The sequence below is a fragment of the Mytilus trossulus genome, chromosome 10 (assembly GCF_036588685.1).
Source record: "Mytilus trossulus isolate FHL-02 chromosome 10, PNRI_Mtr1.1.1.hap1, whole genome shotgun sequence".
Taxonomy (NCBI): domain Eukaryota; kingdom Metazoa; phylum Mollusca; class Bivalvia; order Mytilida; family Mytilidae; genus Mytilus; species Mytilus trossulus.
Genome location: NC_086382.1, coordinates 41,512,954 through 41,525,499, shown reverse-complemented (window position 1 = coordinate 41,525,499; position 12,546 = coordinate 41,512,954). Strand labels below are relative to the sequence as shown.

The 12,546-nt window shown below is 32.6% G+C and overlaps 2 protein-coding genes across 2 annotated transcripts in view; both read left to right on the top strand.

The window, feature by feature from the left end:
* LOC134687367 (ras-related protein Rab-39B-like) overlaps positions 1 to 12,546 on the top strand; it is a 105,247-nt gene that overhangs the window by 73,589 nt on the left and 19,112 nt on the right. The window lies entirely within an intron of this gene.
* On the top strand, positions 1,482 to 6,743 carry LOC134686254 (uncharacterized). The gene is made up of 4 exons (XM_063545928.1): positions 1,482 to 1,587; positions 2,765 to 2,896; positions 4,026 to 4,141; positions 6,352 to 6,743. Exons 1-4 carry the CDS (start codon positions 1,512 to 1,514, stop codon positions 6,661 to 6,663), a joined length of 636 nt encoding a protein of 211 aa, XP_063401998.1. The 5' UTR covers positions 1,482 to 1,511; the 3' UTR covers positions 6,664 to 6,743.

The window sequence follows — 12,546 nt, the reverse complement described above, 5'->3', positions numbered from 1 at the left end:
ATTTATAATCAGTATAAAGTAAAGCATGTCCCCGAGCTAAAAGTGTTTTTTTGTGAAAAAATATGTAAGCACGCCTAAAGAAGCTAGTACACTCCTGTTCATCATACGTATGCAAATGGTAAAAGTCATCCTGATTCTGAGTGATTTCTGACATTCCCTGTTACATTAAGTTTTTGTACTAAAGATATATATCCATTAAGCATTTTACATGTTATCACTTTGAAATAAAAAAAAAAAAAAAAAGCACCTCAATATCGAGTTATGAAAGATGATAAAAGCTACAAGTACATTAAAACAATGATGTCATATTAATAAAACTATAAGTATATTTGCAAAATACTGGCAAACTCTGATCTGTGTTTTTATTGTATTTGAATAAGATAGCAGGTTTTGGAACATATTCTGACTTTACTGTAACACTGATATCGAAAAAAAAACAAACAATAAAAATTCTACAATGTTAAAAATTCATAATATCTGGTTCTGGTTTGTAATCATTGTACCAATTCAATACTCCGTTAAACAAATATAAAATCCTGACGAAAGAGCATATCATGTAATTTAATGATGGCACTCTTTCTGGGTTTTTTTCGATGTAAAACTATATTTTGATCCTTCTTTTTTTAGAAAGTTTAGAACCTCTTGCATTGGTATGACATATTATGTCGAGGTCCCTGTAATTACATGGTTATATCGAATATCTCTTAACTTCAATTTTTGAAGTGCGGCATTATTTAACCTACTAAAAGTGAGCATGTAAATGAAGAAAAAAGTAAATTAACAAAAAACCAAACTTAAGGAAAATGCAAAGGAAAAGGAATTTCATTCATGTATAGAAAATGGTGATATAGCTAGCCAAACTTCGTCTCGTTCGTATTGATTTGTCTGTCCATACTAGGGGATCTTAACTATCGAACGCTTAATTTCAATGAATGTTCTGATCGATTCTAATGTTTCATAGTTTAAAGCAATAAACGTATACATTGTTTATCATTTAGGAAAGCATGTATTTGACATTACCAAAGTAAAACAGAAAAAAAACCCTGATATAATTTTGTTTTTCTAATATCTTTAAATTCTCATTTATAGAATTTCGAATCAAATTATTCATAGTTTGATGTTACATTCCTTACCAATTGTCTGATAAGTTTTGTTGGACTGTGGTAATATAGACTTTGAAAACGAGAGATAGACGTGGTTTTAATCTTGTCTATCGTAACTGTTATACATTAGATATTTATTTGACGATTATAAAATGTCTGCGTATATGTGCCAAAAGCTGATACAGTATACTATTACTTTTATGAAATCTTACAGCTGGTACAATATTATTGCACTCATTTTGTACTCAGTTTAATATCTAATTAGTACCGTAGATATTTCTGCTGTGTTATAAAATTGATTTATATATATATGTATATGTAAACATCGAATCCAATCATATCAGTAACTGTTAATGTTAAGTTTTGGTGTGCCAGTTGTTTTGATGTTTTGCAGAAGTTTGACTCAGCATGTGTTCTGAATATTTTGTGTTTGTGACAGCATTTGGGTGTCTTTGCATTTTCATTTGCATTTTCAGCGTTACGAGTAAGTAGATCTGGTATACAAATCACTTATTACAAAGTAGATCGGGGGTAGGGGTGGGGGGACACAACAACAGGTAAGAATTAAGCTACACTAGGAAAAAAGTAGGTACATTGTAAGTATAGCTACACAAGGAATAAAAAGCAGGTAAGTAGCTACACTAGGAATAAAAAACAGGTAGGAAAGTACACTCGGAATTAAAAGCAGGTAAGTAGATCGGGAATAAAATGCACCACCAACAGTGACGAGACACGCCTTTCAGGCGTATGCAAGTTTGAATTTTTACACTTTTGAACAGAAGTAATTCAATCAATGTAAAAATAAATAAACATGTAGAAACATTTTCTCTTGCTGTGTGAATGGACTGATAAATTGACGCACGGACGGATAGGTATTTAAGGTAATACGTCCCTTTTACAAAAAGTCCACGGGATTCATTTCATTTTAGAATCAGATTCATAATTTTTTTAACAATTATGGTTAAATCAAACTCATGTCCGTCAATAAAGGCCTTTTTTGTGGCACTGACCAATTTGCTAAATCTTCTTAAGCGGAATATGTCCAAGAAGCATATGACAACGTTCAGTACTTTTTGTTCAAATGCTCTCTATATCGGCAAATGTTTTTAGTACAATAGCAATCATTTTTAAACCCATGGTTTGCTAAACTCGTTTTGGAACCTAGAATTCAGAGCGTATAAAACATTATCATTCTCAAGTTGCCTATTGTTTGTAATTTGTAATTTTGCTATCTTAAATTCACATATCAAACCGAATTTCTGAATATGTACGCAAATTGTTCTAAAATCCTCTTTCAAATTGGTGTTTATCGATGTGGTTAGATATAAATGAATAAATAAAAACTGAAGAAAAAAAAAAAGACATGAATTTCAGTATATAAAAAAACAAGTGCAGGCATAACATAAAAAAATAAATGATCCGAGAAAAATAAGACGGTTCAGGCACTTAGTATCAATGAAAAGTATGCGGTATGGGCTTTGCTCATTGTTGAAGGCCGTACGGTGACCTATAGTTGTTAATGTTTGTGTCATTTTGTGGATAGTTGTATCATTGGCAATCATACTACATCTTCTTTTTTATATGTTATTATATTTAGTCTGTAGTTTTTTTTTCCTTTCACACCAATCCAAATAAATTGTTCATTTACAAATATATTGTAGGCAACAGAAAAGTGTGTGGAGTAGTCAATGGAAAATGCAAACCTAAGCCAGCTGACTGTAGTGTCCTTGGGTCTGGATTTGAAGCTTATTCACCAGGAAACTGCTGTAGCAGGACAAAGTGTTGTGCACCATGTAAGTTGTTCAGTAGAGATCTGTAGAATATATCAGAAGAGACAATCCATATTTTCAACGTGCTGAATAAAAAGTAAATGATTGGTTGTTATACATTGTCTTATTGGGGCCTTTTATAGCTGACTATGCGGTATGGGCTTTGCTCATTGTTGAAGGCCGTACGGTGACCTATAGTTGTTAATGTTTGTGTCATTTTGGTCTTTTGTGGATATTTCTCTTATTGGCAATCATACCACATCTTCTTTTTTGTTATATACCCCCCCCCCCCTTTTTTTTTATTATTTTGTGTATTTCGTGTTGATATTTAGTTTTCTATGTTGTGTTTTGTGTACTGTTTTCTTTTGTTGTTGAATTTTTTTTTTGATAAAGTGGGCGTTGTCAGGTTATTTTCGACTAACATTGTCATCGTGTAATATCATCCAGAAAGAGGGTTGTCTTTAACGCACTATTTACTTGCTTCAATTATGGAATTTCCATCAAAAGCACAGATAAAAATAATAGTACAACAAACATTACTAAAAGATATAGCATATTTTCCTAGAATTTATTGACGTTTCATCATTTTGGAACGATTAGTATGACAGGTGTCAGAGTTCGCGAAAAGTGTCAGTCCTCAGAATTTCACCACCACAATTTTGCATAGGACTGACACAATTTTAGTATTTTTCAATAGATTAATAATGAGGACCATAAGATTTTCTTCAAGGACCACCAGGGGGAAAAAGAAGTATATATGTGTCAAAATGTCTACCGGATCTACATTTATCACCAACGTATATATTTTAGTTGAACCAGACAGTTATGCCTCGTTCACACTCTTCTTTTTTTAATTCAAATTGATTCGAATTGGTTAGTTCGAATTATCTAATTCGCATTAGAAATACCATTTTGTTAATACGAACTTAATCTAATTCGAATTAGTTAATGCGAATCGATTTCGAATTACGTGTGAACTCCGCATAACTTTTTTTCTTCGGACAGCCAGAAATCGAATTACGTTTAATGGACAGAAAAAAGGAACATTCAGACTAAACTCGTGATTTGAACCGGAACTCTATTCCAACAAAATGGTAAAAAAAAATCAAATTGCAATTATTACTCCCAATTAATGAATGTATCTTATCTACAGGTAACGCTGCATGTACATACGAATATGGCGGGAATTGTGTACTTGAGAGTGAATGCAATATGATTAGAAACAGCAGCCTGTGTACATCATGTGATGGTTTAATATGCTGCATACCGGTAAGTTTTTATTCTTTTTAATCTTATTGTTGGGTACTCATCCTTTTGAATTTATTCATGGCACTAGTTTGAAATTAAGGTTTGTGTGCTTTCATTGCTCAATGAATGGAGTTGTGTGCTATTCCACCTCTGTTTAACAGTTTATGACATTTCTGATTCTGTGTACAAGAAGCACCCGTGCTTCGATTTTCGAAGAAATTAACTAAAAAATGTTGTCCTAAAAATGACAGTCCTTTAAAATCATGTAATTCAGTGTGATAGAACACAGTATGCAAATTCTTTACGTTAAATATAACATGTTTTGGCAGTTCGATTTTGGCCGTATAATGTTTTTGCATAGTTGTTAGGTTTGAGATTGTTCATTGTTGTGGCAGTACTATTGATGCTGTAGGGGCGTTTGGCAGTGCTCGGTTGAGGTCGGATCTATACATGGGTGTGACAATTATGTTGAAGCCGCATTTTGTTTTGTTTCGGCCGTAGATAGTTTTGACATTTCTATTTAGGCCTTTAATAGTACTAGTAGATGATTTTGAAATTCCTAACGACGCCATAACCTTAGATGGTTTTGACAGTTTTGTTGTGGTCATAGATACAGGAAGATGTGGTGTGAGTGCCAAAGAGACAACTCTCATTCCAAATAACAATTGAAAAAAAAGGTAAACCATTATAGGTCAATGTACGGCCTTCAACACGGAGCCTTGGCTCACACCGAACCACAAGCTATAAAGGGGCCAAAATTACTATTGTAAAACCAATCAAACAGGAAAACCACTGAACGGTCTAATGTATATAAAAAAACGAGAAACGAGAAACACGTATAAATTACATAAACAAACGACAACTACTGTAGTTTATTTTGGTAATTTTGGTTAGATCGTAGATTGTTTTGGCAGTTCTGTTGGGGACTTAGACCGTAGTGGCAGTTCTTATGACGCCATACACTTATATGGTTTTGACAGTTTTGTTGTGTTAATAGGTTGTTTTGATAGTTTCGGTGAGATTGTTTATTGTTTTGAGCTCTTTAATGCGGTCCCAGATTGTTTTGACCTCTTTGTTGCTGTCCTAGATTGTTTTGATATAGTTCTGGCTATAGATCGTAAATTGCTTTGGCAGTTTTGTTGTGGTTATATGTTTTTATTGGTAGTTCCGGTGAGATCGGAGATTGTTTTGCCAGTTCTGTTGTGGTCATAGCTATATAAATTGTTTTGGTAGTTCTGTTTTGGTCATATGTTGTTTTTGGTAGTTCCAGTTAGATCGTAGATTGTTTTGCCAGTTCTGTTGTGGTCATAGCTATATAAATTGTTTTGGTAGTTCTGTTTAGATCGTAGACTTCTTTTGACAGTTCTGTTTTGGTCATATGTTGATTTTGGTAGTTCCAGTTAGATCGTAGATTGTTTTGCCAGTTCTGTTGTGGTCATAGCTATATAAATTGTTTTGGTAGTTCTGTTTAGATCGTAGACTTCTTTTGACAGTTCTGTTTTGGTCATATGTCGTTTTTGGTAGTTCCAGTGAGATCGTAAATTGTTTTGCAGTTCTGTTGTGATTCTTATTGTTTTGATATATCTCATGAATTCGTAGATTGTTTTGGCAGGTCTGTTGTAGTCATATAGTGTAATGGTAGTTGTGGTGAGATCGTAAATTGTTTCGGCAGGTCTGTTGTGGTCAAAGGGTTGTTTTGGTAATTGTGGTGAGATCGTAGGTTGTTTCGGCAGGTCTGTTGTGGTCAAAGGGTTGTTTTGGTAATTGTGTGAGATCGTAGGTTGTTTCGGCAGGTCTGTTGTGGTCAAAGGGTTGTTTTGGTAGTTCTGGTGAGGTCCTAGATTGGTTTGGTCGTTTTCGTTGGGTGGCAGGTATGTTGTGGCAGCTCGATTGTAGTCTTATAAATAATAAGAAGTGGTATGATTGCCATTGCATTTAGATAAATTGATAAATAATGCAAAAAGAAAATGAATTCCTTGGAAACAACAATGTTTTAAGTTATATATTATTGTTATAGTCGTGTTAAAATCAGAAATAGTTATATTTATAATGTCTTATATGATTGTTAATGCCTGTGTCGTTTTTTAATTTGGTTAGACGCAAAAAGTAAAATCTAAAAAAACAAACTTAACTGCAAGGAAAATTCAAAACGGAAAGTCGCTAATCAAATGGCAAAATCAAATGATAAAACACATCAACTGAATGCAATAGTAAGTGCTGTTTCATTTCAGACTCCTGTAACGATATCTCAGTGGACTGGGACTTACAATGAGGACGGTAAAGATGTAGCATTAAGTTTTACTCTTACGTTCAATGGAAGTAGCATAACAGGACAAGATTCCGAGGGAAATGGAGCTTTAACACTCGATGGTACTATAGTATTTTTTCCTGGTTTTATTCGTGTTGAGTTTACAACGACTTCCACAGTCAGCGGTACAGAGGTTGGATATTCTGGACGTTTAATTAATGATGGGCAGACTATATCAGGCAGGTGGGGAAGTGGACAGAAAAACGGCGCGTTTAGCCTGCATCGTGTGCAATGATTAAAAAAACAAAGCTATGGCAGTATCCTAAGCGCAAATAATACAATAACGACTCGTTATTTCGAAGATTATTTTTTTTATATTTCAACATCGTCCAGTGGCATTTAATAAGAAGATGAAATCGCAATAACAGTCATCGTTTTTTTTTTCTGAAGTCTTTAATTTTTAGCAAATTAAGACATAATTTTTAACCTGTATGATTCCAGATTCATTAATAGACCGTTACTTTAGATTTGATTTATATGTTATGTGCCCAATGATTTTTTTTTTGTATAACAAACTCTCTTTTTCTTTATTTGAATATTTAAAATGTGTGCAGTGACAACAGCAAACTAGAGGCTGCAAAAGCATGTGTCGCCACCTAGGTCTTAAATTTTGTGCTAGATTTATCAGTTTTTAGATGCTCTCTTTATGCTATGGTTTTGTCCAGAACATAAAAATAACTCTTAGCTATAGAACAACTAACAATTCCATCTAAGCTGGCCTATTTGCAGATCTTAACTTGCTGAGTGTCTTTTTTTTTAAAGTTGCTAAGATAATTTAAAGATGATATACAAAAATACAATAAAACGGTAAACATTATCATTTAAGTGCAATTACTCTTTAAATACACAGTCTTTTTACGCTATATATTTGCCATCTGTTCATTATAGTTTCAAAATAATACTAGGCGACAATAGCACAAAAAGGGTAATTCTAGGGCAATAACTCTTATAACGAATTGACTGCCGCTTACGTACATGCTGAATTGTTTGAGATATTGACTTGCTGATCTATTTGCCAGGTGAACTTTTACAGTCTTATTGAAATATAGAACTGCGAATACGTTATACTCCATATCATATTTGGGTAGTAATGGGGATCCCTTCATGACGAATAAGGGTAAATATTTTTGCCAAATGATGTTAACTATTTTTTATTGTGCATGACGATAAAATGTACATTTTCTTCATGATGATAAAAAAAATCAACTGATTTTGACGAATCACGTAAAATTATTTCCATAAATTATAATTGTTGAGACCTTTGGAGAATCACAATAAGGATATTTTGACCCATCATTATAAGATTTTAACCAATTTGACGACTGTCGGTAAAAACATTCCTACCGTCAGCTATAAAAATCACTCAGATTTAAAAAAAAATGTGAAACAATATGATAAGAAAAAAATAACGCTCTGATGCATACTGCAAAAAATGAACGAAACAACGCTGAAGCAGACCGAAAGCAACCAAACAAAACCCCAACAACACTGGATTACAGGTGCATGGCTTGGGTTGACCTTAAAAGCATGTGGCAGGTTTTGTATCATTTTGAAACAAATGAACCGTATTTAGAGTGCCTTATTCAAAAGTAACACACCACTCCATCGGGAAAAAAACGACGGATGCTACATATGGAGCAGGATCTGCTTACCCTTCTGGAGCACCTGATATAACTCCAACTTTTTGGTGGAGTTCGTGTTGATAAGTCTTTAGTTTTCTATGTTGTGTCTTTTGTACTATTATTTGTCTGTTTGTCTTTTTATTTTCAGCCCTGGCGTTGTCAGTTTATTTTACATCTAAGAGTTTGACTTCTCCTCTGGTATCTTTCGTCCCTCTTTTAGAAGCTCTTTTACCGTATCGAAGTATATATAAAATTAAAACAGAGAGCATTCAAATGAGATATATTAGCAGTTTAAATTTCAATGTATAGATACAGCACATACATATCGAAATACATAGAAAGCACAACTACTCTTCACATCTAAACATGGTTAAACTGAACCATGGCTAAAATCAAAGCACAACTACATTGTAAAATCAAGCAGAACTAATTTAAAGCACAATCAAAATTGAAGCATACACCAAAATTTAAAGCCATAATGCAAACATTAAGCATAGCAGTTTAAATGTAAAGCGCTATAAGTATTATTTTACTAAAAAATATAATACAATTATATTCCTAAAAAATGTAATATAATTATAATACTAAAAGATATAATACAATTATTATACTAAAAAATATAATACAATTACATAAATGTATTATACTAAAAAATATAATACAAGAGCAGTTTATCTTCATGCAGAACAGCTACAGTCCGATTTATTCCTGGAATGTATAAGCTCTCGAGTTGTGAAACCATTTTCTTCAAATATATAAGAGTAAAATATATTTGTTTGCAACAAATTTGTATAAAATGATATAATTTAAAATTATCCAGATTTCCTCTTTTGTAAGTGTCGTCAAGGTATATGTTGAGTTTCCAAGTGTATTCCCAATACCTAATTCATTTATAAAGCTGTGTATGTAATCAGTTTTACATATAGAAAAGATGTTGTTTGGGGATTTATCTGCGGGGACAATAACATATTTGTCATATAGAGGTAGAACAAGCGTTTTGGAATATTTGGGTCTTTAAAGATTGACATAGCATGGGTATTGAAATTCACAAAAATACTGTACTTAGAGGAAAATCAATTCGGAAAGTCCATAATCATATGGCAAAATCAAATAACAAAACGCATCAAAAAAGAATGGACTGCTATATTCCTGAATTGGTACAGGCATTTTCAAATGTAGACACTTTAAATTTCTTAATTCGAAATTGTATCAAAGACCTAGGAGTCTTAACCTGACTGAGAGTCTCAATCCATTCAGAAAGAGTATCTACGTCTTCTTTCTCGCGTTAAGCCCAGTGCCTGGCCATAAACTGAATGCTGAATGCAGCAGTATTTTAAATTTGGTAATAGTCCTCGACTGAATCCATATTATGAAGTTGTATTGCCAATTGATTGATATAGGGTCATGATATTTCGAACCTTTGGATAACAAATTTTACAGGGAAGTGTAATTAACAATGTTGAGGTCTCCGGTATTTACGATGCCAGAAGGAAAATATGTGAATTAGGAACTAGCACAGGTGCAATCATAAGGTTTAGACTTGAATTTGTTAATGTTGAAATCCTGCAAACCGTGTTTGTAATTGAAAATGTCAGTTACACTTGATTAGTATAGGTATAAGAAATTATTGGAATAAACTGATCTGTAAGCCCAAAGTAGAATTTATATTATCGAGTAAAGCAATTTTGAAATTTAAAACATTTGAAAAGTACAGATTTAAACAGAAAACAATCATTGTACACAAATGTGATTAGCAGTGTGTTTCTTAAACATGGCATGTTCATTTGGAATACATGTAAGTGTTGCTTTGTTATCAATGTAAGTTGCTTAATGCTATTCACGTCATCATGTGCATGTACTGTCTCTCTAAATTCATCGTGATCCAGAACTTCCTCAAAATTGATAGAAATCTTTTAAAGCGCAATTCGTCTAAGTTGTCACTCTGTCTCGATTACTTGTCTTTTCCGGAGAAGACGAGAACACCCCCAGTTTTTTGCGGGTTTTGTGTTGCTTGATTAAGTTTTCTATGTTGTGTTTTGTGTACTGTTGTTTGTGTGTGTGTTAGTTCATTTTTATTTGTGAGTTTAAATGTCCCTCTGGTACCCTACGCCTCTTTCCTTCCCTAAACAAAATAGAACTTTATTCGCTTGCTTATTTCCGAGTTTTATCAATAATTTATTTAATATGTGTCATTATTGATTAGTAAACCCTAATGAACTGAGTTGGCGTTTTGAAATTTGTGTCATTTGTTCGGACTCTTTGATGTTTTTCGATACGATACAATGTAAAATATTTTTCCCCATAACACCAATTTATTTTTTCATGTAAGACTTTTAAAATAGCTTATAAAAGATCCTTTAACAAAATTTAGGCAGATTCTTAATTTTCTTTCTTTTGTTATGAAACTCTATTAATACCAATGTGAAAATAAAGTAAAAGTCTGAGACAGCCTTTTCCTGCCATATTTATAATTCAAATATCTTGAAAAGTTCTCCATGCTCTATCAATGTTGTTAACTTAAGTTATTTCTATCATTAACTCATACTCTTCCAGCCTAATCAATTTCAAATTCTTTATGTCTTTAATTTCACCTAAGATTACCAAAATACATCGTTTTAGTCATCAATTTTTGTTAATCAACAATTTGACATCCAAAAAGGCTATTGACATCATCGAATAATTGATAGTGCAGATCGGTAGCATACCCACTATATATATATATAGGCAATATATGAATTATATTATATACATGTAGATATACATTACTATGCACAATATTAATCTGAACTTACCGAACTGTCGGCAAGGAAAAAGGAAAACTTGATACGTGGATATTAACATCAGTATTCTAACTGTGATAAAAAAAAATGGTAGGTTACGTTTGTAGACGAAATGTGCGTCTGGCGTATATACAAAATTTAGTCCTGGTATCTATGATGAGTTTATTTACTGATTGTAATGTGTTTTTTTTGGTTTTTGTTTTGTTGAATTCGTGTTGCTTTGTCTGAAGTTTCTAAGCCATATTTTGTAAACTTGCGTTTGCCTTTTTGTGGGATATTTTTATTATTACGATTTCGTCCGTATTCCGTCGATCATTCAATGTTGGGTAACATAGAATCATTCATTCTTTTGAGGTTCCTTCTTGATAATACAAATGTGTCAAAGGAGTAGGTCCAGTAAGACCCGCAAAATATAGCAATTTTACAAAATTATTAAAATGTTAACTTTTCGTTTATTTATTGAAAAGTATAATGATTCTGCTACATAAATATGGGCTGTTTTTGACAATACAATGCACATATATCGGGTAATAGCATCATTAAGTCATAATACATAACTGAAATCTTCACAATTTTAGCATTTTAGTTAAATTATAAACGGTTTCCGTCTTAAATGAAAGTGGACGCATTTGTGTGCATTCTTAATATTGAGATGTAAGTTGTATTTGATAATAATACATAACATATATAAAGGTTGAAGATGCACACGAATGCGGCAACTTTCATTTTTGACAAAAACCATCTGAAAAGTGACATTTTTGGCATATTGGATAGATTTTTCATATTTAAGTTTAAATCGGAGCGTTTTTAATGAGTTAATCAGTTAAAATCTTTCACATTAACTTATTGAATCAACTGAAATAGACACTTAAGTGTTTAAGAAGTGTCCAAAAACTTTCGTCAGATAAACTTGAAAATTGAGGCCAAAATCGGCTCTTACCAGACCTACTCCTTTGCTTTCTGGAAATGTGATTAGACGAGAACAAATGGTGAAATTGAAATCATCCCTTCGTAAATTTTACGGACGCCATCACGAGTTGGTTGACCGTTATGGAATAACCGTTTCACAAATGATATCGGATATGTTCCTTACGTCGTAACTACATGCAATCCCCTTCCATTTCATGAATGTGACCTTCCTAATTAGACTACTTAGTATTAACCGGATTTGTTATAACATGAGCAACACGACGGGTACTTTGTTTTTATATGTTGTGTCATGTGTACTATTGTTTGTCTGTTTGTCTTTTCATTTTTAGCCATGGCGTTGTCAGTTAACTATCGATTTATGAGTTTGACTGTCCCTCTGGTATCTTTCGCCTCTCTTTTGTCTGTTTTTCTTTTTTTAGCCATGACATTGTCAGTTTATTTTTGACATTTAATAAGTTTTTGGTTGGGTTTGTGTTTCTTAGTCTTTAGTTTTCTATATTGTGTCTTGTGTACTATTATTTGTCTGTTTGTCTTTTTCTTTTTTAGCCATGACATTGTCAGTTTATTTTTGACATTTAATAAGTTTTTGGTTGGATTAGTGTTTCTTAGTTTTTAGTTTCTATATTGTGTCTTGTGTACTATTATTTTTCTGTTTGTCTTTTTCTTTTTTAGCCATGACATTGTCAGTTTATTTTTAACTTATGAGTTAGAAACGCCATGTCAAAGAACAGAAATTAAAATTGCTTAAAATAAATGCATGCGTTTGGCAATTTACACCTTGTCCGA